Source organism: Nymphaea colorata, chromosome 9 (assembly GCF_008831285.2).
Source record: "Nymphaea colorata isolate Beijing-Zhang1983 chromosome 9, ASM883128v2, whole genome shotgun sequence".
Classification (NCBI taxonomy): domain Eukaryota; kingdom Viridiplantae; phylum Streptophyta; class Magnoliopsida; order Nymphaeales; family Nymphaeaceae; genus Nymphaea; species Nymphaea colorata.
Genome location: NC_045146.1, coordinates 20,786,762 through 20,812,668, shown reverse-complemented (window position 1 = coordinate 20,812,668; position 25,907 = coordinate 20,786,762). Strand labels below are relative to the sequence as shown.

The window sequence follows — 25,907 nt, the reverse complement described above, 5'->3', positions numbered from 1 at the left end:
CTCTTTTAGAGTGCGATATAGAATTTCTATCCTCTTTTCAATTCATTGCGCAGAAAACATGAATATCTCTTTCTAATGATAATTCTTTCTATTGACAAATTAGTGCTTTGCTTTCTGTATGAATCAATTTGATGCCCATGGTTAAAGTTTCATGCAGACACTCTTCTTGACCACTAGATTTCATACGTATATGTCTTTGCTTAAGGAACTTTGATTGCTTCTCTTACTCTCCTTCTACTACCGATTCTGCCCAGCAGCTTTAGAGAATACGAAGGGAAATCGAGAAGAAAGAACAATTACTCACCAAATTAGGGCAAATCCCAACATCAGCGAGAGGATTACTTTCATTAATTTATACATACATACATACATACATATTATGAAGGGTGATACAAGCAGGACCTCATATTAAGTGGATCCACGTCCCTTACTCTTATTCATACTATATTATAGTCATTTACATTTTAAGACTTTGTATCAGCCCAACTATCAATCGCCCACCCTCAAACAATACCTTGTCCTCAAGGTGTGAACTCTGGAAAGCGATTCTGCACTTGTTGAGTGTCTTTCCAACTGGGATCTGGTGCAGCATTTCCTTGCCACTCCACTATCTACTAGATTACAGACTTTGCTGATCTTCGGACTGATCTTCGCTACGGCACCCTAAATGGAAATAGAGAATGTGAAGTAGTGGACTGTGGAAGATAACGGAGTAGGGGTGGCTGTATTAGCAACCTCCTGATAACATGGGTTCGATCTTGAGACATGGAAGACTGGATGTACGTTAGAATGGTGGGAAGTTGGAGTCAATAAGCCACTTCACCAATCTTTTCAGAGATTTGAAAGCGGCAAGAATGTTTGGCTGTAAACTTATGCATTCCCTTAGCCCTGTTCGGAACCTTAGTTGCTGGAAAGTTCTTCAAATAGACTCACTCCCCAACCTTTGTATTTCTTATCATGATGATGTTTATTATGTTGCTGTGTCATACGGTTTTGTGCTGCAGCTAATATCTCCTTCAACACTTCTAGAACCTTGTCCCTCATCAACAATTGTACATCCACTTCGTCTAGGTATTCTGTTTATGGATGAAACTTTGCGAGTCTGATAGTGATGGGCCATAGAACACTTTAAAAAAGAGATCTCTCCTTAGAAGAATGGGTTGGTGTTGTATGCATACTCAGCCCACAACAGATACTCTGTCCAGTCATGGGGTTGGTGCTCCACGCAACCTTAAATAAGTTTCCAAAACACTATGGACTACCGTTTGACTGTGAGACTGAGAGTGGTATGTTGTGCTGAGATGGAGTTTGGTACCTTGTGATTTAATATATTCTTGCGAAAATTTACTTAAGTGTCAGATCTCTATCACTTATTATAGACTGGGGCATCCTGCGCAACTTCCCAACTTGTTCTTGAAAGACTTGTGCCACATCCTTGGCTAAGTAGGGATGATTTAGTGCGATGAAATGCACATACATTGAAAGTAGAGCAATTGCAACCAGTATTGCTGATTTTCCTCTTTATTTTGGTAGTCCCTCGATAAAGTCCATCAACATCAATATATCTTCCCATACCCTTGCTGGCATAGGTAATTGTTGAAGAAGTCGAGCAGGTTTGAGCGTTTCATATTCGGCCTTGTACATGTGTTCACATTCTTGCACATTGGCTTTTATATGTCTTTTCATGTCTGGCCAAAAGAATTCTCGATGCATGCACTGGTTAAATTTGACTCCCTAGTGTCCAGCTGCCACATCATAATGGAATGTGGCTAGGAGTATGGGTATGACCGTAAAATTTGGAGGGACAAAAACTCAGTTATGAGAATACAGTACTGGACTACTGGTTCTCTCCATCGATACCAGTACATTCTAGATTAGATTTCTCCAAGTTGTTTCCTCTTTTACTGCATGATGAGGAACTCATGATGCTCCATCTCTAATGCTGCCAGATTTTGGCAATGGGTCTATGCAATATAAATAAACTGTACGTGGTTCCATGTCCCCCTCATGTTCAACCTGTCTGGACAATCCACCGGGTACCTCCCTTTCAATTCCTTTTTGATACATCACTTCAAATTCATATCCTATCACGTTGATGGTCCATTTCTTCTCGGCTTGCGTTATTGTGTTCTGTTGCATAGAGCGTATATGGCCCGTATAACCTCAAAGCTTTCTATCAATCAGATACTGACGTCATTTATGGATGTCATTCATGCTCTTTTTTCCTTTCACTAGATATTTGTAAAATTTTCTTAATCCTTTTGCAATTTTTTATGTGCTCTTCACAAAGTTTTCACCCAAAATATTATAACATGTCTTAAGTTTTTACACATATTTGTACATATTGACAGCAAAGCAGTTGACATCCGCTTGGTGATAATACAAAATCCTTCGACGACGCACCGATCACTTTATATCGTTGAACTGGAATGAAACTTGAATTTTTGAACTCAACTGCTGGCGTCCAAACAACGTCATTAGTTGGAATACACTTGCGACTCATTTTCTGTGTCAGCCAAACGTTCGTGAAACTATGTTTTGGAGGGAAAATCATTTTTTTCCTCAAAATGAGTTTTGGAGTGTCATCATGCTTCTTTTTTTTCCTTGCCCAATCTCTTCCTCTGTATCACTAAGTAAAATGCTTTGAGGTTCTCTTCAGCCACCAATGGTGTACCATGGGTTCTGAATCACAGAAATTAGTCCCATTTTCCCAACCATGAAGCACCCATCTATCTCAAGGGCCGCAGGACCCATCTCCTTGGAGGGACTTGCAGTTGTGCTCCGGTAAGAGAATCTGAACGGTACTCGGCTGGTCTGGCCCGTGTATGTAGATAGCCCACATTTTAATAATAAAAGAAAACAAAAGGATGTGCCCCACGCTTGGGCGCTTGACGGCCTGCCTTTTCTTGTCGGCTGTAAGGAAAAGCCAGCGGCCGTGGAGGAGGTGACACTGCCTCGTCCCTTTCTTTTAAAAAAGGAAATGTAAAAAGAAAATGGATGGGCAGTCTGTTGCCTCCCCCATTGCCACCACTGGCTTTTTCTTGCCGCTAGCTGTTCGTCGTATAGAAAAGGCCGGTGGCGGTGATGGGGCTCCTTGTTGTGGAAGAGAATGCCTCCCCATTTGCCCGGTGCATGAAATATGGTAAGAGTGTTTACATGTTCAAAATTTATGAAATATTTGCTTCTCCGAGAAATCCTGCACGGTGCAGGTCCGGCAACGCCCGAAAACTTGTTCACCTTAATTTTGAAGAGATCACAACTCATTGGATCTGGACTCTTTTTTAAACGTGCTTTGTCCATGTCCAAATCCAGATGCAACCACGATGGGGTTGTACAAACATGCGATTGGCCCTATGTTGGGTGTCAGACTTGGCAATCTTCAGGCGAAAAATCTTTAGCACAGGTCCTGATTTTAGCATGTCTCCCATGTCAGTTCAATTTGTATATGACTAATTTAACGGTCACATGCAATCTGCACCGCTCATCTCACTTGCGCATTGCGAGAGCCTGTTTACTAAAACTAATAAAAAGTAGGGTGGTTCGGCTATATGACAGAAATGGCTATATAACAATAGACCACGTCCTCTCGGAAAAGTATACAATGAGTTTACCTACTCTGGTTGTAGTACTTAAGTTGCCTCTCCCCTAACCAGGGTGTTTAATAGCATGAGGTCTTACATATGACCCTTATCTGAAATCCTTTTTATGTAGAGCCCACAGGCAGTAAATAACACCGGATTTTAGATCTATAAAGAAAATGAGGATTTGATTTGAGGGTGGATGGAAGGGGGTCAGACCTTAAATCCTTGTATCATAGATCCCCAGTGGTCTCAATTCACCTCGAGTGTTGTATTCGTGATAAACAAACGCCTCTTGTAGCCTTGGGTCTGAAACTCGAAGCTGATCTCAAATCTACATTAGGTAAAATCCAATGCTGAAGCAAACAGTGGACTTCACAATTATGGATTTCAGGTCCGACGTTTATAAAAGCTACGGTTGTGGTTGTCATACCACAAATCTTGTTATTAACGGCGTTTGGATGGAGTAGTTGAGTAGTTCTTCAGTTAACTCCCGGAGCAGTAACCCGAGAGCACGGGGAGTGTTTCATAGAAAAGAAAGAGGACTTGGGTAGTCCACCAGAACAGGGGATCAAGTGGTCGTTTCAAGTTCTGTGCACCACTGAAGATCGAGAATGCATCGTAGCCAAGAGAATGAGTCAGGGATTGGACAAAGTTCCAACTTGAGATAGAGGCCAGGAAAGACCAGCTAAAGGTCCAAGCCAACTTCCCAACTTCGGAAAATGAAAAAAAAAAAAAAAAAAAAACTGTGGATCTGTTGTTGACACATAAAATTCAAATGCATGGAACTGGTGGCGCTCAGCTCAAGCCACCCATTTCTGAGGTTGAGCACCGGACCTGGCCCATCCATCTGGCATCTCCCCATCGTAGCTAGATATTTTGCCACTGTGTTTTGCTCGTGATTATCACGTCAGATTGGGAATGATTGTAGGTCGGCTGCTACACTACAATCGAGCCACCTTCCTCAGATTGACTTCGGAGCAAGAAATTTCAAGTCAGGAAGTGCATATTCTATAAAATACATATGTAAACTTTTAAATGAGATGTAAAAAAAAAAAACAATTTTATATGGTGTCCGAAAAATATTTTGGCAAGTAGGAGGAGGTCTGTGCCTCCTCGTCTGCCTGTGGCTCTGCTTGATCCATGTATTTCAATGCTACATTCTTTTTCAAGTGAATTAAATGGAGAACTTAGAAAATTTAGCAGGAAAGGTAGGATTTCAGCAAATCAATAAAAAAAATTTGTTGTTTCCTCTTGTTTCCTTTTATATAAACCCTTTAAGCTTTGGCCGCTCAATGTTTTTCATCACTTTCTTGTCTATGGCACGTCGCTATGCATTGTTACCAGCTCTCTGGGATTGTCACACTTATGATCAAGTTTAACATGCGTCTTGCATGTGTCTCAAATGCGAGTGTGTGTTGCCATAGAATTTTTCTATTATAGATCATGGATCCAATTCATCTCCAAATGATATGGCTAAAACCCAGATAAGAATTTTGTATTTGACATCAAGCGTTTTTACTAAGTAGAATATGTAGATGTAAACGTTTACTTGAAGGACATTTAGCTGAGCAAATGGTTCATCAGAGCTGTTGGATCCAAACCCCAACCATCACATCGCTTAAAGGGTATCATGAAGTGTTCAGATCTCATTGCCATCCGGGTCCGATATTTTTGGAACCAAAGACACCTGTGACAGCAGGGTTTCAATGTATCCACTACTGCCTGGTACATTTTGAAAACAATAATGCTATCAATTCTGACTGCACACCAACCCTACCAAACCCCTTCTTCTTTGGATGTTAGTGACGTTTGGCTTCATTTAATAATTGACCCAATAAAGTAAGAGAGAGAGAGAAACAGTTTCAGAGGCGCCAATCCCCAGAAAAGGGAGCTTTACACAAGAACACTGTTAATCACATGTACTCATTTGTTATTTACATTTATGAATAATTTTCTAGTTTGAAAATAAACTTTGCAAACTTAAGAATCGTTGTCCTCTTCCTTGTTCAAGTTCCAACCAAATGCAACATGCACCAACTTTTATAGCCGATAGATCGTTGGATCCAATGCCACAACCCTCACACCATGTTCTTAATCTTCAGCGTTGCCAAGCATACATAAGAATTCGAATTATTACCATACATCGATACTTTAACACTAGCTCAAGACTTCATGATAGAATCGCTGCTGAACATATTTAATAGGAAAAAAATATTTAACTTGCTAATGCAATTAAGATATTAATGTTTCTCCAAAAGGTTAAAAGATCAAATTAGTATGCATAATGCATCCACTCTTTTACTGCCTCTGTTGCGCGGACGGGAGTGAAGTTGCATTAGAACCGTAGAATGGTGTCACGAAAAAGATCGCCGTTGCTGTCATCGAAGCAGCTCTCACGTGACTTAACCCTGTGGTGCTCGTGTTCATGGTCCGCATATTCGATGCGGTGGTTCTCGCTTCTCGGCCCCACAGTCCAGTTCCCTTCTCAGAACCTCCTCTCCTCTCCGCTCTCGCGATTCGGAACTCCTACGATCGAGGGCCCGGCGATTCGCATCCCCCGAGGAGAGCCACCAACTGCTTGCCACGTGGACGTCCTGCCCTCGGGAAAACGACGACGTAGCAAGTTCCTACAAATAGTAGAGCACCCACTGCATTGACGGCCACCACCGCTCTGCCCATCACTTCACTTCTCTCATAATTCACGCTTCTGGCAGTGGGAGGCGCAGAGCGGGCCTTCCATCTCCGCTTCTTCCTTTGGCCAGTTTTCGGGAAGAACAGAGGAGGTAAGGGATCCATTCTGATGCTATATAGTTGCTGCTTAGTCTGGTTTGTGCGTTTGATCTTGTCTGGTGAGTGAGTTGTGGACTGTGAGATTTTTCGTAAGGATGCTGTTCATCATTTCCTGAATCTGAAGTAGATTTTGATAGGTTTATTAGTTTCTCGCTTTCGATTTTTTTTTTCCGTGGTATGGAATCATTTTGCCTTTGTTGATAAAATGTTCGGATGGCTGAGATAGTTTCATGTGTTTTAGGAGGATTTGCTTCATTTTGGGAAGAAAAGGTTTTCGTTTTCTGATTTTGAGGGTCTCCGTAAAAGCTCGATAAAAAGGAAAAAGCGGCTTGGTGTTTTGATCCTTTTTTTCATTAGTTTCTTTGTGGTTGTCACTGTGTTGAAGGGTGCTCAAGAAGCTTTAGCGAGTGGCCCGTGCATGGTTGGGTTGCTGCGACTACGAAGATAGGTGGATTTTGTTAGGAGTCTCGTTTGCAGATTCCTTGGCAACGGGAGAGAGAAAACACGATATAGGCTGTCCTTGTATTCATGAATCATGTAGTCTTGGAAGCCAGGCGGATGGCGATAGATGATATAACCACGCCCATGCATAGGAATGTTTCTGGTTGATCCTTGTGTTCTTTCAGGAGTTGTAATTACTGGGTCACCTTCTCTCTGGTTGGATGAATGGGAAGATTATAGTAATGATTTTTCTTTGTAAGATTTGAAGGGCTGTAGACCAGGTTTCTGTGAATTAGATGGAAAGGGGATACAGCTCTTGTCAGCTATAGGTAGTGTTTTCCGGTCCCGTTGTTTTCTTGTCTAGAGCGTGTTTGATTACCATAATTTTGAATTCTTGACTGATCTGAGTTGATAGTACATATAAAATAGTCATTTATTCAAGTTTCTTTTCGGAAGGGCAAAAGGGTTACTGATTGATCGATCGTTAGCTAGTTTGTGAATCATGTAATTTCTACTGAATTTTTGAAAGCTAGCTGATTCTCGCATATATATATATATATATATATATATATATATATATATATATATATATATATATATATATATATATATATATATTCTTTTTTTTTTCTTTGTGCATTGCTGATTTCGGCAGCTTAGTTGATTAAGAGTTTAACTGTTGATTTTTTTCTACTGTGTTCGCTAGGAAACTGCAATGGCCACATTGAATGCCACCCACTTGGTATCAGGCGCATCTCACTTTATATCCAGCGGGGCCTGTGACTCTGAGACAGTGCCATTTGCAAACAATGTTGCTGTTCGCAGATCCCTTCTTCAAAATCACCAACTCAAGTCATACAACGGATTGAGATCTTCAAGTATAGCTGATTCGCTAGCATGCACCAAAGCAATTTCCAACCATGCTGCCAGAACAGGGTTTAAGCAGGAGGGTGTGAGGACCAATGGCGCCAAAGCAATGTCCAACCAGTCTGAGAGAACAGGTTTTAAGCAAGAGGTTGTGAGGACCGATGGGGCGATCGAGTGCAACAAGTCAGGGATGACTGTTGTATTGGTCACTGCTGAAGTGGGTCCATGGAGTAAAACCGGAGGGCTTGGTGATGTGCTCTCTGGACTTCCTCCAGCCCTGGCTGTAAGCCTGCAATCTGACCTTAAGTCATTTTTATCATACATAGCATTTCTCACTATTTGGTTAGCTCTTATTTGAGTTTTGTTATATGCACATAACAATTTCTTTTTCATTTGAAGGGTACCTGTCAAATTGCTATCACCTGAACGGTTGTTTTGGTTGGTTTGTGTACAGGCTAGAGGCAACCGCGTCATGACAGTCGCGCCGCGTTATGATCAGTACAGAGATGGATGGGACACTAGTGTGCTGGTTGAGGTACTTATGGAATTCTTGAATATATTGCATACTTTCCATCACTACAGATGTTTTTTCTGGTTCAACTGCATTACATTGATAATGAGTTGCATGTGATAATAACAATCTACCTATTTGCAGTTGAAGGTCGGTGACAGAATTGAAACTGTGAGGTTCTTCCATTGCTACAAGAGAGGAGTTGATCGTATTTTTGTTGATCACCCTATGTTCCTGGAGAAGGTCTATTAAACTCTTCTTGTAAACTTAGCTGTAGATCCAGATTGATGTTATATGACTAGCTCAAATTCTTCAGTTGATTCTTTAATCAATGACATCTAGGTATGGGGAAAAACTAGTGGCAAGATATATGGCCCGAAGACAGGAGAAGATTACAAGGACAACCAGCTAAGATTTAGCCTGTTGTGCCTGGTGAGGAGAGTTCTTGTTATTCATGAAAGAAAATTATGGAACCCATTTCTGCTTTTTGCTTTAAAACTAAATAAATATTTGTTACTTTGTATTCTATTTTCCTTTTTGCTGATTCTTAATTTTTTGGTTTGTTTCATGTTACTTTGCGATGTAGTATAATCTCCTTCTGACAATATCTGTTGTTTACTGTATCGTCCTACAGTTATCACTAGTATATGCTATAGCCACCCATAATAAAGTTCTTTCCTTGGTGTGCAGGCAGCTCTTGAAGCCCCAAGAATACTCAATCTGACTAACAAATATTTCTCTGGTCCTTATGGTAAAATTTCAATTTAGGCATTTTGATCCTTCTATCCATGAAAATGCAATAAGCGATGTTGTCATTAACCCTTTGCATTTGCTGCAAGCAGGAGAGGATGTTGTTTTTGTTGCCAATGACTGGCACACTGCTCTGCTTCCATGCTACTTGAAAAGTGTGTATCAATCAAAAGGGATGTATACAAATGCAAAGGTAACTAGCTGCAGTCAAAGCCAAATTGATTTTAGTGTTACATGTTCTCTTTCTGATTCTTTTTGAACCCTGTTGCAATAACAGGTTGCATTTTGCATCCATAATATGGCCTACCAAGGTAGGTTTGCATTTGCAGACTTCCGGCTTTTAAATCTTCCAGATCACTTCAGAAGTTCCTTTGACTTCATGGATGGGTAAGATTTTATTGGCCTCTGATTTTGCGTGCTCTAGATGTGCTTATAGATTACGGCGTTAAATTTCTAACCCTGCTCTATTGTTTGTGCAGCTATAAGAAGCCTGTGGTAGGCAGGAAAATTAATTGGATGAAGGCTGGAATATTGGAATCGGACATCGTTCTGACAGTGAGTCCATACTATGCGCTCGAAATTATATCTGGGGCAGCCAAAGGAGTGGAACTGGACCACATCCTTCGGACAGTTAAGTTACTAGGGATAGTTAACGGGATGGATGCAATCGAATGGAATCCGAGAATGGACAAATATATCGACTTAAACTATGACGATACAACTGTGAGTTTGCATCTACAAAGCTATCGTTCTTCAGATATCACAGCAAAATTGGTATGCAGGACTGACATCAATTCTGCAGGTGTCCAAGGCCAAGCCTATTCTGAAAGAAGCACTTCAAGCAGCAGTTGGGCTGCCTGTGGACAGGAACGTCCCATTATTTGCCTTCGTTGGTAGGCTTGAAGAGCAGAAAGGTTCTGATATCCTAGCGGCTGCTGTGCCTGAGTTTATTGGGGAGAACATTCAATTAATTGCTCTTGTACGTAATCCAGCTAAACTTTCAAAAGAAAAAAAGTGCTAATTGAAGTTACATAGGATTCTTTTGCATTTCATTTACTTGCGCCAACAGTAGTCACACTTTTCTATGAAACTTGGTCCCTGCAAATGGTTACATTGGGAACATGTTTATGCAGGGAACGGGGAAAAAGCACATGGAGAAGCAGCTTGAAGAGTTGGAAGTTTTGTACCCAGATAAGGCCAGGGGAGTAGCTAAATTTAATGTACCTCTTGCCCATAAGATAATGGCGGGGGCAGACTTTATCTTGATTCCCAGTAGATTTGAACCTTGTGGGCTTGTCCAGCTACAAGCAATGCCATATGGAACGGTATGCTCATAGCTTTTTGCTAGATTTCATATTTCAGCAGGCTTGTTTACAATGCAACCTTATGTTCTAATCTGGTTACGCTTGTGAGTGGCGGTTTAATGTCATCCCATATTTGCATGAAGACAAAAGGCATGTGCATATCTGTGTACTTTCCGGTGCATTTATATGCTCAGGGTGCGGGACATAATATTTCATGCAATAGCTCAAAACTGTGACCCCAATTATGAACCGTTTTAGGGTATATGGTTTGTCGATGAGTTTACTTGTTCATAGGCTGCGAGACACTATTAGGCTGTGAGACACTAATGTTACTTTTCATGAATTTCAGCCATGTCTTGTCACCACTACCGGTGGACTGGCCGACACAGTTAAGGACGGGTTTACTGGATTTCAGATGGGTGACTTCAACGTGGAGGTATGCATCTGCTTTTGTTTTCGAAATTCCTCTTTGGGGTTCCTCTCTATCCCCGCACTGTTTAATTGTCTTTCTTTCTTTGTCCGTTCAGTGTGATGCTGTCGATCCAGCGGACGTGAAGGCAGTTGTAGCCACAGTGAAGAGAGCACTGGCTGTTTATGGAACACCTGCTCATAAGGAGATGATCAAGAACTGCATGGCCCAAGACTTTTCATGGAAGGGCCCTGCGAAGGTATGGGAAGACACGTTGCTGAGTCTTCAGGTTGCAGGCAGTGAGCCTGGATTCGAAGGGGAGGAGATCGAACCCCTCGCCAAGCATAATGTTGCCACTCCTTGAACAAGTGGATCCTTGTTCCTTCGGAATCTACTAACTGATGGCTGCTAATTGAAACTTCCCTTGGAAATAATAGTAGTAGTACTGCCTTGTCTCGCTAAAGTAGGCTGCAAAGGTGTCGGTATCAGCTTCTCTATGCATGTATATCCGGGTTAATGCCTGTATCTTGGTATCCTATTCTAGTTGTTCTTTCGCATCTGCCTCCTCTAGCGCAAAGATGTAGCGGACCAAGTTGCCATCTGAACATGGAGCCTATTCTGGTTCTTTTGCAATACATGTATATCCGGGTTAATGTTGCCACGGGAATGAATATAGATATTAGATGGGTCTAAGTTCTTTCAATTGCTTCTACTTGCTCGTGGTGTGGGAACCTCCGAGCTATATTTGAACTTGCTCAATGAACGCGGCCTGTCACCGCATTTGAGCCTCGCCTGCCACTAACCCTGTTAATGAATGGCGGGCTGGTTGAACATCTGAAAATTCATTTGCCCTTTGGGAAGTCTTCAGGGGAGAGGTCCGGTAAACTGCCCCATTTCGGAGGGTACCGTGTGCTTCCATTGCAGTCCGCCAAGCAAGCTCGGTGAATTTAAACTTTAAAGAGATCGCGAAGTTATGGACATATAGGGACGAGCATCTCCAGGTGCAAGAGGACGCCGCACATAAGTGTTTGCGATGATGTAAGAAACAATTGTTCGCGGGTTCAGAGAACTTTTTTACGTGAAAATCACAGATCAATTCGGGAGTCATGCGATTGCTGATGCAATGTCAAGACACTGGTAAAAGAAACATCTTCTCATTGAAACATCGTATTCGCCAAGAATCAAGCCTTAAAGTTGGGAAACTGAGCAGCAAATAAGCACAGTGATTAAAATCCCATATTATAACCAACGAGTCCGTCTTAACCAAAAGGTATGCCATGTTCGTTGCCAACAATTCTTAGTGTAAAGGTGATCAGCGAACCTCCAGAGGCAACGGAAGAAAAAAAATGAACAAGTTAAATTTCTTAAAGAATCAGCAGCTTAAAATCATTTCTTAAAGGTGCGACGCTGTCAAAATTGTGCAATTTAGCAAAAAAGCAAGAACAGAACAATCTAAGTTACGTGAGAGAAACTAATCAAATAAGCTGAATCCCATATCGTCATCGCTCTCTTCCTTTGGTTCCTCCTACAATGAAGAGAAGGAAAATTCAGTACAAGCAAGCCAAAATTTCTTTTGGAAAACAGCCAACGATATGGCAAATGCTTGAATAAATACCTTCTTTTCCTCAGCAGCAGGAGCAGCAGCCTGAGATGTTGCATTAGCACCAGCAACAGGAGCAGATACTGCCACAGGTCCACCACCTCCACCTGTAGAGCAAATAGGAACTCAACAAAACAATGTAATAAAGAAAATCAAAGAAGAAACACGATGAAAAACACAAGAAGCTACAAACCCGATCCAACACTCAAGATAAGATCCTCAACGTTCCGCTTCTCCAACAACTTCGCAAACAAACTGGGCCAGTAAGATTCAACTGAAACATTAGCTGATTTCACCAATGTCGAAATCTTCTCTGCCTGTCAATAAGTTCATTAACAGCTCGTTAAAGAGACAGAACACCCCCCACAATTGCACACAAAGACAACGAGAAACATTGCATACAATCTAACAATCAAAATTTTTTATTTGAAACCATGTCGTTATGTAAATTAAAAATAAGTATGAAAAAATAGGTTCACCACTGGAAAATGAACCCTTACGTTTCAGCCTTACATTTCCTTCAGAGAAATTTAATCATGATTTACTATGCCCAACTAATGGACAATATCTAAACTGCCAAATCAGGAAACAGAAGTCGGTCGTGAAAGGTTATAGAGGTTTGCTTTGACAGGTCTAATTCACTTGATCGATTAAAATTTGAGGTCTTAATATGATGATGTAATATTTCACAAGATAATTCTATAAGTTCATGTACTAGACAGGCAAAACCTTATCCTGGCCGAAAGTTTTTGGTAGGTAGACATTGGCGCCATATTCCTTCCTATCATACCCATCAAAAGTTTTGCGCAGGAACTGCATCGGCTTGTTTCGCACTTATTTTAAAAGAAAACAAGGATTGAAAAATAAAATGCAACGCATATATACGTACAACTGCAACAATGATGTGTTACTGGCTTTTAGTTTTATGAGTCCACAACCTAGGTCTTCAACTATGTTAAAAATCCTATTCCCTGGTATAGTTTCTTCTCTGTGTGATAGTACAGGCACGAAGCACAATATTCTCGTAAAGGGAGCATATGCCAACCATCCTCAAAGGGGAGACGAACCAACTAGAGGGAACCTTATTCAAGCATTCCATCTATCACTTGTTTTGACATCATTAGTTTGCTATACACCTACTTTGCCAGGTAATGATCACATAATATGGCTTTTCATAATCTGCTTCTAACAATGATATGCATTATTACATGAAAAGCACAAGTCAACACTTAGAACTATAGACAAACATATCAGTAATATTCTGATTATTTTCAATTTAGTCCAGTGAACTATCAAAGAGGACTAAAATAAACATGGATTTACTAAAACCAATACCAACACAACAACTAAAGATAAAACAGAACGTCCATATGCAAGCTTAAAGGGTTTCACATTAACTGTGAAAACTCGATTCTACGTGAGAGTTTTAACTGATATCTTCAGTTGAACCAGAAAAACAAGCTTCAACCATTTGTTTGAGAAGTCGTTTAAGGAGCTAGTTAAACCCAGTTATCCAGATTCAGAGAGCATTATCAGAGAAAGCCAACAAAAGGAGCAGATCTTAGTCATAAAATAAATTGCCTTGGCCGTTGCGCAGATGTAACCATTGAAAAAGATGAAACCACACACACACACACACACAAAACCAGTAGGTTGTTCAGCAAATAACTCCCAGAAACGAGACCGAAAGAGAGAGAGGCTCATTCTAAAAAACCATCCTAAACAAGGAACAATCAAGCATCCCTATTACCCATCAGATCTCATTAATAAGGTCCAAATCTCACCAATAATTATCAAAGAAAGTAAAGACAACAGGAAATGGAACAAGAAGGCAAAAGAAAGCAAAATCATTGGCAGATGACGAGGGAACCGAACGAAGAGACAAAGAGAACAAGACACGAGGAAGTGAGATTGAGGGCGTACAGTGATGGGAATGCCATCATCATGGAGGATCAAAGAAGCATAGGTGCAAGCAAGCTCGCCGGCAGCCATTGTAAACGAATCAAGCCTCTGTTCAAAGCAATTCCCGAAGAAAAACACAGGAAGTTAAGAAATTGAAAACGTACAAGACAAACTGCAATATTGAAAACACTACGGTTCAGGAGGGCATACCAGAAAGAAGGCAGGCGAAGAGTCTCCTAGGCAAAAATGCAGAATGGGCGACACGCCTGCGGGAGAGGAGAGAAACTATTAGCCTAGGGTTTTTAATGGTCTCGGAGACGATTCAAGACTCCGGCACGGTTCAGTGTCTTCGAGTAAATAGACGACTCGGCGATGCCCCTGGGCCTGGCTGTGGCTGGTCTTGGTGGAGGTCCGAACCGGCAGGAACGTGGTGTTGGTGGACATCGACCCGAACTTACCACACCATCCTTATGCTTTTCGACGCCACAAGTTCCGTCTTTAAGCAAATAAATAAGGATGAAACCCGCACCGAAACCTGACCCTAAACCCGAAAGAGCAGAGATACACGTATATCGAATCCAGTGAAATAGGCTAGGACTAATCGTTTACACATAAAAATTAATTGAACAAAGTTCCTGACTACATATTCAAATACATATCGGGTAAAACTGGAATGGACCAAAAAACATGTCAAACCTTAAATTGAAGCGCGTGGATGGGAGGTTTAGTGAATCCATATCGATATCCATATGTATTCGGATGGGAGAGATAATTATAAGAGGCCGAAACCCTTTTCTCATTCTCCTTCCTCTGATGGTTACAAAACCTGGGTAGGAGCATGCAGTGTTCATACTCTAAAAAAATGACGATCACTGACAACCAAACTTTCACCAACTTAGCAGTCCAACCAGCTAAAATATTATGCCCCTTGGAACTACCAACATGCCTTGGAGGCAAACCAATTGCTAAAATCTAGTCATCCAGTCACATTTTGGTTTAGTATCAAAATTGCTTGATCTGATTTCTAAATCAACCATATGAGAAGATCATCATCGTTTTGATTGAGAATCCATATACTAAGGTGACTCAGTAAGGCCCTGACATGTAATGCCTTGACCGTATCCTAGTCCATGTCTAACTAAGAAGAATCTATTCATGTTGAAAGGGTTAGCATGGTAAGAAGAATCTATTCATGTTGAAAGGGTTAGCATGGCAAGAACTAAGAGGATACTTGAACGCCCACCTTGGTCACGTAAAACTTCAGTTGTGCAGAAACTTGGCTTCTCGGTTTCAAATTTTGGAGAAGTGCGAACCATTTTGTTCAGGTAACAACTGAAAGTTCCCGAACCTGAGTTGGGCAGCCAAATTGTAGCAGGAAAACCATCATAACACTGTTAATCGTCTCAAGGCAGAAACTTTGACGCCACCAAACGAATTGTTAATTTGGGAATAAGAGAGTGAAGAAAGAAGATGACCTGAGTTAATAAAATAGTAAATGCCGCAGCCCTACAGAAAGACGACCATGCAACAAACTATTGAGCAAAGTTCCAAGGCAGTAAATTTTCTATTCCCAACCAAATCAAGAGATTTTGGCGGTTCAATTCAACAAAAACAGACCAAAAAGTCAAATGAAGTATCCATTAAATGGAGAATGTTTAAGTCTGTCGTCCTTGCAAAGCATGAAACCGGAGTACATGTTCCTCTACGAGGGTCGACCTTGAGAAATTCATGCCTGAAAACACGAAATTCTGTTATCAGATATTGACCATAAAGATTGCCCTAGGCCTAGAGTAGAAGCTATTCACACCAGCAAAGTAAAACGACATGTTCAACAAAAGAAACAATTAAAGGAAAAGGTGTTTAGACATCGACACTTACAGGACTACGAGATAAAGACCTGGACCTGGACCTGGACCTGGACCTGCTCCAAGATAATACAATAGTCAGATAAGCCCAATAAATAGAACTTGAGGAGAAAGTGGGACAAAAAAAATCCTAGGGTAAACTACCTGGACTTTGCCGGGGACACGGATTTGGCAGGAGGTGATTTTGATGCTGATCTAGAGCCAGAACGCCTGGGAGACTTGCTGCAATTGGAAATATAGCTCAAATGATTGAAAATCACAATCATATCATGGCTTTTAAAGAGCGACAAAGAATCAAAAACATAGGTACCTTGGGCTCCTTTCCCGTCTTGGACTTCGACTTCTGCTGTGACTTCTTTCACGGCCTTTACTTGGGCTTCGGCTTCTTGATGCACTCTTTTCATAACATTTGACCTGTTTCAGAGCATGTCAAATCTCCAGCCAGTAATGCAGTAAGTGTTTTCTTATGACATCCTACCCTCCCATGCAAAAAAATCTAGTTTGCCTGGCCCTTGAGATATGAACCCTGACTGAGACCCAAGAACGACACTGTCACACTATGGCTAAGGTCAGGTTGTGGAGGGACAAGGTTTAGGCTTGATTTAGGTTCTTCACCTTGAACACCAATCAAAACTTCCTCTTCGCACACCCGCCACCTGGTAAAGGATACCTAGAAGAACTCTCACTACTTCCATGGTAGATGCTATTCAGCATAGAGTTAACATCAAGCTAACAGAATCTCAAATCGAGAGATGGTGGATAACAAAAAAGAATTTACCCGAATATAAGAACGTGCAAATGGATTTCGGAATTCAGTGTCATCAAGTTTCCGAATCTGGACGAAGACAGAAGCCGATACATACAAAATGAGTGATAAACAATGATACAATATAGCATCATAATTGTGAGCATAGCTTGTAAAGTTAATACTTACAGCATGCTTCATGTCCTCATAATTGGTGTAGTCAACCAGCCCCATCGCTCCTGAAATCCATATTCAATCACTGGTTACTCATAAAATAATGTATCAACCCCGAAAGAGAAGGCGAAATAAAATACAAAGAAATTCGATAGGAAAAAGAGGGAAAGATAAAATGCAATTGAATTATATACTACATAATGGACATAAATTGTTGAGAAACAATCTTATGAAGGATAAGACAGATAACTTTAGATAGAAAGAAAAACTCATGTATCTGTATACATGAAGCATCATATAACCTTACCATCACCATCACGAAAAACTTGGGCAAAACAAACTTCCCCAGCCTTTCTCATATGATCCTAAAAAGCACAAGAGGAACTATAAATTTCTGTTTCTTCATTTGTGATGAAAAGAAAAAAAAAAAGGAACCCCAGTACCTTCAAATCTTGCCAGGATGCTGACGAAGGCAATCCTCGTACAACAACTACAATGAGATATAGCAAAGAAAAGGAGAAAACATAAACAATAAAGCTACTTGTTGGAAAAAAGGTGTGATAACAAAAGGCACCCAAGACAATAAAGAAATAGTAAAGTCAAAGACAAAAACCACGATATTCTGAACGCCTTGAAGGTCCATAACGGCTGCTACTACCACCTCCATGACCACTACGTCGATCGCTTGAAGAAGACATTCCCTTACCTCCATGTGCAAGCTCAACCTGTAGTATTAGCATGGTAAGACATACAAGTATAGAGGCCAAGAACCCAAAGAAGACACTAAAACGTACCCGTAAACGGTAGCCATCAAAACTATAACCATCTCTTCCTCTAATCGCATCTTCTGCGTCACGAGCACTCTCAAACTATGTGAGAAGTAGATGCAAGGGCATTAAATAACAACAGATTGCTTAAAACAAAAACAATTCATTAACAGCACAACAAGGCCAGATAACAATTAAGTAGGCAAAGATCTCTAAAGAAACGATACCTCTACAAAACAGTAGCCAGGAGGGCGAGGTGGATTCTTCAATTCAATATCCACTATGGGACCATACTGCAGATCAGGGAAACAAGATAAATTTATCAAAAGAAGCAAAAAGAGCAGACATGACGAACATGTGAGAAAATACAATAAAGCTCCTATTTTACAACCACAATTATAAAGAGATGGAACATAACACACCACATATACCTAGCTATTAAAAATTTTTCTGTCTTCATATGTTAAAAAAAGGCCCCAAGAGTAACAACAAAAAGAATAAGTAAAACTAAAATGACAAGTACATGATCAGACGCAGAATCCTCACATTACTAGGAAATGATATATTCCTCAACCACCAAAATAACAATAAATAAGATGGTTTCTCATACAAAGACAGTCATGCAGACCAACACTTGGAAGTACAGCATGATTAAATGAGAGTTCTAAAGAATTTGAGCTTTCAAATGGAATGTTACCAGTTCCATGGTTTGACATAAATAACCCATAATTTCAACGATGTGGGTTGAGCATTAATCACACTAATTAGTCAACGGGCATGAAATTAATAACACACAACCTTGTAAAGGAGATTTAGCAGCTCCGTGGTGTAACATAAATAACCAGCAATTTCGATTATGTGCATAAGAATTAACCACACCAGCTAGTCAAAAGAAATGAAGTTGGTAGGAAAAAACCTTGTAAAAGAGATCTTCAACTTCCCATTCACGGATATCTCCTGGCAGATTGCCAACATATATTGTTCGAGCTGATCGACCAGTCATTGTTGCTGCAGTGGAATATGTCAGCTCAACAGATTTAAAAAAAAAAAGTACCCCAAATATATGCTTCCTGATGTATAATAGACATCCTAGACAAGAGACAGGACGTGGTAACACAGCAGTATGACTTTGTGGACCCTATTTCTCTATAATACAAACCAAACCAAAACTATAAAATCAAACCAGGAGCAAAATTTTTGATGTGGCAAATGCTCCACAAGCTCCAATGCTAATACACTCCAAGAAGCTCCAAAAACAATAGGTTTGCAAGAAAATTGGACCAAATTCATCCTCTCTTTTGCTCCTTGCAGAGTTGCTAAAGCTCTTTTTCCAAGATACCCATATTTCCACACAGATATGTCCCACTCCCACTTAATCTCCCTATGTACAGGTACAAAACTCCTGATTGTCCAAGCGCCTTGCATCTATCATAAAGAAAGACTTTGTTATGTGATGTAACAAGGTCGAGAAAGATCCATACATTTACCTTAACTAGCTTTCCTCTTTACCAGCTTAAGAGAAATACATGCCTGAAAGTATAAGGTATACATATATAACCAATCATTTTTATCTGTTAGATATATTAAGTAAAAATTCTTCTTTGCGCTGGTCTAGAAGAACATTTAACATTAAGCATCCTCCAAGTCACAGTCATGCAGGTCCAATTACATTGTGATTAAGCATAAAAAAAATGACAATAAAATAGATATTCTCTTTCTAGTTTCAGGGTGCCATAATATCTAAAGTTTATGAAGGATTGGAAAGAAGAAGACAAGAGAAGATGGTGGAAGCGTACATGCACGACACACATAGTATGGAAGAGCATATGAAGTAGTACACGTAGTTAGTCCATATTTTATGGATAAGCAGATATATCCAGTCATTAATTGCATTGCTTTTACACTTGCCAAAAAGAGAAAGAAATAGCATTCCTCCAAGAAAAATCACAGGATGAAGAAGGGGAAAAAACTATAACCATATGGGATTATGTAAAAACTGCTCGTGCCAAGTTTCCAATTTCCATACAATCATGCAGTCTTAGTGGCATCGAGAGAAACTGAAAATCTAGGTTGTTCCCTGATATAAGAAAGGGAAAAGGTTTGTTTCAGAACGAGATAAATATTAACAACAGATGTTTTGCAAATATTCTCATGTTATTTTCGAGGAATAACTAGACCAGCCGTTGCCTGGAAAATTCTTAAGCTAGAAGCAGGAGAAGTTTTTTTAAGGAACACTTGTGGGAAATCTTTCAGAACTCTTGACCCTTTCAAAAAACGAAGCTTCCGTTATTTCAGAATCCCTCTATATCTGAAACCAAAAAGCCGTCCGTCCAACAATATCCCCTCCCCAATGCCTCCTTTGTTAGTGCAACAGTTTACAAAGACATAGGACTGCATGAAGACAAAAAGCGCGCCCATCTAACAATGTAGCCAATCGCTCTGACAATTGGGCGAAATAGCTAGCTCAAGCACCAACACAAGATCCTAACACTCACAAGAAAAGGTTCCACATAGGAGACCTATCGTTCCAATTGAAATACTCGCATTTCTTCCGCAATGGGGACAAAAAAGATCAACTTATCAATTTAAAAAATAAACGACAGCAAACCATGTTACTTAGATAACAAGAGAGATGCCCAATCAAATGTACACAACCACGCGATTTCGACTATGCAACCACAGAAACAAAACACAGGTGAACAAGTCCATACAGGAGAGCTACAATGGATTGCTCGCAGGAAAAAGCAACGATTTTCGCGATTTTAACAACAAAAATCTCGGATATGACATCAGCGGAGGGTCCGGAAATCGATCGAACCCGGAAAAAATCAATGTGGCAATGCAAACTAGGCCCAATACGCCTTTCGAGAAGGGCTTCCGAGAAAGCGTTGATCCCGCTAGGTTTTCGCTGCTGCAATTCACAAGATTCTGAGAATCTGAGACAGAAGCGATTCAATAGAGAAAGAGAGCTCTTACGATCGTCGAGTGTAACCACTTTGCCTTCTTCTCGTCACGAACTCAACCCGATCGGCGGGGTGTGCTCCGTCCGCGAGTCCAGAGATGCAGACCGACTCCCAGCCTCTCGCGTGGACTCTGTAGGAGTGTAAGAGAAAGGCTTCCTCCAATTACAGAAAACGTCCACCATATGCCCATAAATTCCAAGACGCTGACTTAAATTTTCGTGTTTGCCCCGGTTGGTTCTGGTTAGCTGACCGTCGTAGTGTGGCTCGGTTATACTCGACTCGGTTTCCCAGATATCGTTCCTGAAGGCTTGACAACCAAACACGCGACGTTAAATATCATGACAAAAATGTCGCAACTCAGGTAATCTTTTAAAATCACATGTCTTTTCAAAGGTAGATCAGCTTTTCCTGAGTTTTAAATAGAAAAAAGTTCTATTTTAAACAATGCACTTTAATGGGCTGGAACTCAATCAGGGAAGCGATAGGGTACGGGGAACGCGCTTCCTCCAAAGGAAGCAGCATCACTGCATCAAGACCATTTTGTCCGGATACGTTTTTACTTTTGTTCCTCTCTTACATTTTTTATTATTCTATTCTAATTAAGTTAGAATTAATAGATCTAGATTGATTCTTATTTCATATTTGTTGAGGCGAAGATTAAAAGAAGAAGCAATATGTAAGCATCATGACCAAAATTTTAAGAATGATTTAGAAAAACAATATCAATTCCAACTACATGGTAGAAAATTTTCTTAATATGAATGCAAACCACATAAATCAGAAAAGGACGTATGGAAGGACGAATGAGTGCAGCTCGAGTTTAAAATATATGCTCGAAATGTTGAATTAGTCGAGTTTCAAATTGTAACAACTCGACTCAGCTCAATTATTAATAAATGGTGAGAGAATAGCTAAACATTTAGCAACTGAATGAGTGAAATGAGTTAAACAAGTCAAACAACATGAGTGTGATACCATATTGTCAAGTCGAGATCAAGCAGAGTATATTCTATGAAACTCGACTCAAGTCTGAGCAGGGCTCGAGCCCTACATTTAAAAACACTTTGTTTTGGGTGGAGGCGGGTGTGTGTGTGCGGGAGGAGCCACTCTCTCTTATGGCGACGTGAATCTTTATAACCCCTACTCCCCCGGTGTGTGTGCAATCAAAAGCTGCAAAACATCATTCCCATGCTGTGTGTATGATTAGAGCAGGCACTTTTAAGGCCCCATAATTTTCCTCAAAAAGATGTTGCAGCAACTACCTCACAGTTTCAATCCTACCACCGCTACCCTTCCCCCCTTTAATAGCAAGCAAGCACTTAACATTCCTTTATTTGTCTCCAACACTTTCACTCACAGAATGCATATTTTAAGAACACTCTGTTCTTGTTTAGTAAACATGGTATAATTATATCTAGCGTTTGATTGTTAGACTTAGATAGAAAGTCTGTAATTACATTATGTTTTTCGACAAAAGAATGTGGTGGTTGTGAAACGTACTTCAATATACATTTGTTTTTTCTATCAAATATAAGGTTAGTTAGGCATCGGGTTGGGTACCCGACTCAATAAGTCTTTTTTTTAATATTATTTATATATATTATCACAACTAATTATAATTATATATTAAAAAACTGTTTTAATCTGACCAAGCCAGGTCTGAAAAATGTGTACAAGGCCCAAATTAGCCCGACTGATCTGATGCCTAGGCCTAATCAAATGCTCTTGAAGGGCCAGGTTGCAAACTCATTTCACGTCGACCCGTGGAACTTCCCTCGTAAGATGTTGAACCTAAAGTTTGGTATGAAGCCAGTTTTGCTTTGATGTGGGGTGGGAGTGAAAACAGAGAGGGGCCTACTGGTGAACTGAAGACCCAAATCCAACTACTGCTTTTTTGGATGCAATGGGTAGTGGTAGTTGTACCTGACCGACTCCGTTTCTGCTTCAGAGTCAAGTGCAACTGTGATCGGACTGGACTTCTTTACTTCGACTTCTTGAGCAAGAAGACAATGAGGACTACTTTTTCATAAATCGTTCGAAGAAGAAGGAAACAACGTGATTCCGAAAGCCATTTGTTGTTTTGCTTGTTAACAATGAACGAATACCCAGCATGTACTCTCACGTTTATTATTTATAACTCCGATTGAATATTGTAGATTTCAGTTGCTTCTGCTCTCCTTACTGAATATGAAATACCTCCTCGATACTCAGCCCCCCATCGAAAATATACGTGGCCATCCAATACAGGAAAAAAGGAGCATTTGTTAAAGTCGGTAAAAGCCCATGTGCCAGCTGGCTTCTCATCACACGCCTTTCCTTCATGGGGTTGATTTTTTTTCTTTAGCATTTAAATTTCTGGAATTATGCAAAATCAATTCCCCAAAGATACTGCTCCGATCACTTGCAATGCCCATGGGTGGATACGGATCCACATCGCTGTCGGGTCTAAATTTTGTGTCCGTTCCAAGCCCCTGCCCGAAACCCTGAGCTCATCACGTCAACATGAAAAGGGCATAACGGTCAGCCTACTATTTCGCGCAAGAAATGGCGGAAGACCGAAATTCTCCACGGCGCCATCACCAGTTCCCCATACGAGAACGGAGAAATGCTTTTTTTTCATTTCTGGGACGGGCGAGGACCTTTCTGGAACTCGAAAAACTAATGGTCCACCGGGTCTCGTCACGAAGCGTCAAATTTCCGCCGACCACTGGCAACCCTTTTTCTTTTTCAGCAGGGAGCTCCACTCCAACTCTCCCACACTCCCCCCTCCCCCATTCTGCTCTGCGCTCGCTCGCTCGCTCGCTCCGAGAAACTCCGAAAGAGGCCAAAAGAGAGAAGAAGAGAACTCGAAGGAAATGGGATTCGATTCCCAATGCCGGTGGTACCGCCTTGCCTTTCTTCTTCTCTCAGGTATGCAATTTCCAACCCCTTCTCTCAAATTTTCCGGGGAGATTCCGGGACTTACTCGCCGATGATGGAATGCTTTTCGTTCCTCTGGTTTTAGGTGTCTTTTTTTCGGCGACTGCGTCGCCGCCGGCGGTGGGCATCAACTACGGGCAGCTGGGAAACAATCTTCCTTCGCCGGACAGAGTGGTCGGGTTGCTCCAATCTATCAATGTTAGCAAGGTCAAGCTTTATGACTCCGATCCGCAGGTCCTCCATGCGTTTCGCAATACCAGCATCGAGTTCGTTATCGGAATCCCGAACGATGACGTCGGCAAGATGACCGATCCGGCGAAGGCTTATGCCTGGGTCAAGGCCAACGTTCTAGCTTACTTGCCTCAGACCAGGGTCAGCTGCATCACTGTCGGCAACGAGGTGCTCACCGGAAACGACTCGTCGTTGATCCAGAACCTCGTCCCGGCGATGCAGAACGTTTACAATGCGCTGCGGACTCTGCGGCTGGCGAACAAGGTACAGGTGACCACGGCTCACTCGCTTGCGGTTCTGCAGTCGTCGTACCCGCCATCGACCAGCAGTTTCCGGCAAGATCTCGTGAAACCCCTCCGCCCGCTATTGGATTTCCACGCGCGGACTGGATCGCCCTTCCTGATTAACGCCTACCCGTTCTTCGCATACATGGGGGATCCGAAGAACGTCCCTCTCGATTACGTCCTATTCCAGCCAAACGCCGGAAACACGGACCCTAACACGGGTCTCCACTACGATAACATGCTGTTCGCGCAGATCGACGCTGTGCACTCTGCGCTTGAGGCGGAGGGCCATCATAATCTGACGGTCAAGGTCTCGGAGACGGGGTGGCCGTCAAAGGGAGACGCGCAGGAGGTCGGCGCGACGCCGGGGAACGCCCGGGCGTACAACGGGAACCTAATGAAGATCGCGGCCCAGCGGAAGGGGACGCCGAAGCGGCCCAACTCTCCCTTGGAGGTATACGTATTCGCGCTCTTCAACGAGAATATGAAGCCCGGACCGACTTCGGAGAGGAACTACGGGCTCTTCAAGCCTGATGGAACTCCTTCATACGCCGTCGGCCTTGACTCCGCTCGGCTCGGCTCGGCATCTCCTCCGGCCGATCAGTCCCCCACCCCATTCAATACTTCGGTCGTCTTGCCTCCGACTCAGCCTGCGACTGGTGCCAAATCGGCGAACTCATCTTCGGCGCCATCCGTCACTTCGGTCTCCTCCGCCGTGGTACGATTTCCGCACTCCTCCTCCTCCTCCTGCCTGCTCCGCTCAAAAGTGTAAAAAATCAGCTGTTCAAAGACTCGTCGGCAGCCGGTACATTGCGAACGATACGACATACTTAGACCGAGTCGGTTCAACCGTGAGAGGTCTAGGACTCTAGGCTAGATACATTGAAAAAGCATGAGAATTCAGCGGGAAAATATTGAGAAAGCATCGTCGACTTACACCCAGAAAATAGCATGACATCACAATCTGCAAGTTAAAATAAGAAATGCTGTTTGCCTTTTAACAAAAATGTAGATGTCGTTTCTTCCACTTGTCCTCGTTCGGTGTTCGAACATATTTCACGATACATTAGATGTTTCCATAATATCACAGCTGTTGTACTTGTTCATCTCCACTATTTGGTGGTGCAGGTTCTTCGGTGGGGTTCGATGAGGCTTCTCGGGCAAGGATTGGTTGGCTTGGTACTGGCGTGCATGTGTTTCTTCCCCTGAATGAAAAGCTAGACACGATGTGGTACGCTCTTTCTTCATCTCTTGAAGTAGAGTCGCATCGTAATGTTCAGAAATTTGATACCTAAATTGCTAGAGAAAAAGATGTTGCTTTACCATCTTTGTCGGTTTCGCGTCCCTGAGATGCTTTTCTTTCCAAACTGCAATTTGGAATCTCTTGTTGAAAAGTAAGAACCGTTTTAATTTGGCCGAATTTTATCATCTCTTACGTCGGCCTCGGCCTCGGCCTCTTTGTTTGAATTGCAGTGGATGATAGTCGCAGCGTTGGTGGAACTGGAAGGTGTTGTTTGATGGGTGGATCTGATTATATTTTTTCAGCCGGGAGGTCGACTGTTTTCTTCTTTTTGTGCTTCTCAAAATATCTCATTGTGTAGGGGCTGTTGTAGCATTGCCGATTATATTGATTAAAGTAGTGAAAATTAACATGGATGTGAGAGGGAATCCCTTTGTTGGCAGCGGGTCACTTTCTGTCTTTTAAAGCAGGCGCTTTCGGGTGAAGGTGTTGGGTCAATGAGCCGCACATGGGACGAACGCGTTACTTGATCACGATCTGGGCCGTGGCTCAACGTACCAAATT

The 25,907-nt window shown here is 41.7% G+C and overlaps 4 protein-coding genes across 12 annotated transcripts; 2 read left to right on the top strand and 2 right to left on the bottom strand.

The window, feature by feature from the left end:
• The first annotated feature begins 6,205 nt into the window (after positions 1-6,205).
• LOC116261450 (granule-bound starch synthase 1, chloroplastic/amyloplastic-like) lies at positions 6,206-11,346 on the top strand. Of its 3 annotated transcripts, none has more exons than XM_031640209.2 (13): positions 6,206-6,364; positions 7,519-7,962; positions 8,134-8,214; positions 8,335-8,433; positions 8,533-8,622; positions 8,881-8,941; positions 9,033-9,133; positions 9,218-9,327; positions 9,420-9,663; positions 9,743-9,919; positions 10,074-10,265; positions 10,594-10,680; positions 10,772-11,346. In XM_031640209.2, exons 2-13 carry the CDS (start codon positions 7,528-7,530, stop codon positions 11,015-11,017), a joined length of 1,923 nt encoding a protein of 640 aa, XP_031496069.1. In that variant the 5' UTR covers positions 6,206-6,364; positions 7,519-7,527; the 3' UTR covers positions 11,018-11,346. The 3 variants fall into 3 exon arrangements, with proteins under 3 accessions (XP_031496069.1, XP_031496070.1, XP_031496071.1); XM_031640210.2 differs by having other exon boundaries at positions 6,235-6,430; XM_031640211.2 differs by lacking the exon at positions 6,206-6,364 and adding an exon at positions 6,441-6,460.
• Positions 11,347-11,993: 647 nt separating this feature from the next.
• LOC116261452 (60S acidic ribosomal protein P1-like) lies at positions 11,994-14,519 on the bottom strand. Its single transcript, XM_031640217.2, has 5 exons — positions 14,366-14,519; positions 14,177-14,263; positions 12,447-12,570; positions 12,269-12,360; positions 11,994-12,178 (listed from the first exon to the last, which is right to left on the bottom strand). The coding sequence occupies exons 2-5, from the start codon at positions 14,243-14,245 to the stop codon at positions 12,125-12,127; spliced, it is 339 nt and encodes a 112-aa protein (XP_031496077.1). The 5' UTR covers positions 14,246-14,263; positions 14,366-14,519; the 3' UTR covers positions 11,994-12,124.
• Positions 14,520-15,613: 1,094 nt separating this feature from the next.
• On the bottom strand, positions 15,614-20,836 carry LOC116261451 (serine/arginine-rich splicing factor SR34A-like). 6 transcript variants are annotated; one of them, XM_031640214.2, is made up of 14 exons: positions 20,683-20,836; positions 18,890-19,131; positions 18,623-18,714; positions 17,934-17,999; positions 17,734-17,808; positions 17,553-17,664; positions 17,383-17,429; positions 17,247-17,304; positions 16,955-17,004; positions 16,799-16,855; positions 16,331-16,434; positions 16,165-16,242; positions 16,034-16,076; positions 15,614-15,887 (listed from the first exon to the last, which is right to left on the bottom strand). In XM_031640214.2, exons 3-14 carry the CDS (start codon positions 18,707-18,709, stop codon positions 15,882-15,884), a joined length of 783 nt encoding a protein of 260 aa, XP_031496074.1. In that variant the 5' UTR covers positions 18,710-18,714; positions 18,890-19,131; positions 20,683-20,836; the 3' UTR covers positions 15,614-15,881. The 6 variants fall into 6 exon arrangements, with proteins under 6 accessions (XP_031496074.1, XP_031496076.1, XP_031496075.1 ...); XM_031640216.2 differs by lacking the exon at positions 18,890-19,131 and adding an exon at positions 19,188-19,236 and having other exon boundaries at positions 20,683-20,819; XM_031640215.2 differs by lacking the exon at positions 18,890-19,131 and adding an exon at positions 19,194-19,236 and having other exon boundaries at positions 20,683-20,819.
• Positions 20,837-23,303: 2,467 nt separating this feature from the next.
• Positions 23,304-25,759, top strand: LOC116261346 (glucan endo-1,3-beta-glucosidase 14-like). 2 transcript variants are annotated; one of them, XR_007574332.1, is made up of 4 exons: positions 23,304-23,579; positions 23,674-24,908; positions 25,232-25,334; positions 25,577-25,759. XR_007574332.1 is itself a non-coding variant. In XM_031640063.2 (4 exons), exons 1-3 carry the CDS (start codon positions 23,525-23,527, stop codon positions 25,310-25,312), a joined length of 1,284 nt encoding a protein of 427 aa, XP_031495923.1. In that variant the 5' UTR covers positions 23,326-23,524; the 3' UTR covers positions 25,313-25,334; positions 25,577-25,759. The 2 variants fall into 2 exon arrangements, 1 of the variants encoding a protein (XP_031495923.1); XM_031640063.2 differs by having other exon boundaries at positions 23,326-23,579; positions 23,674-24,821.
• Positions 25,760-25,907: the final 148 nt, after the last annotated feature.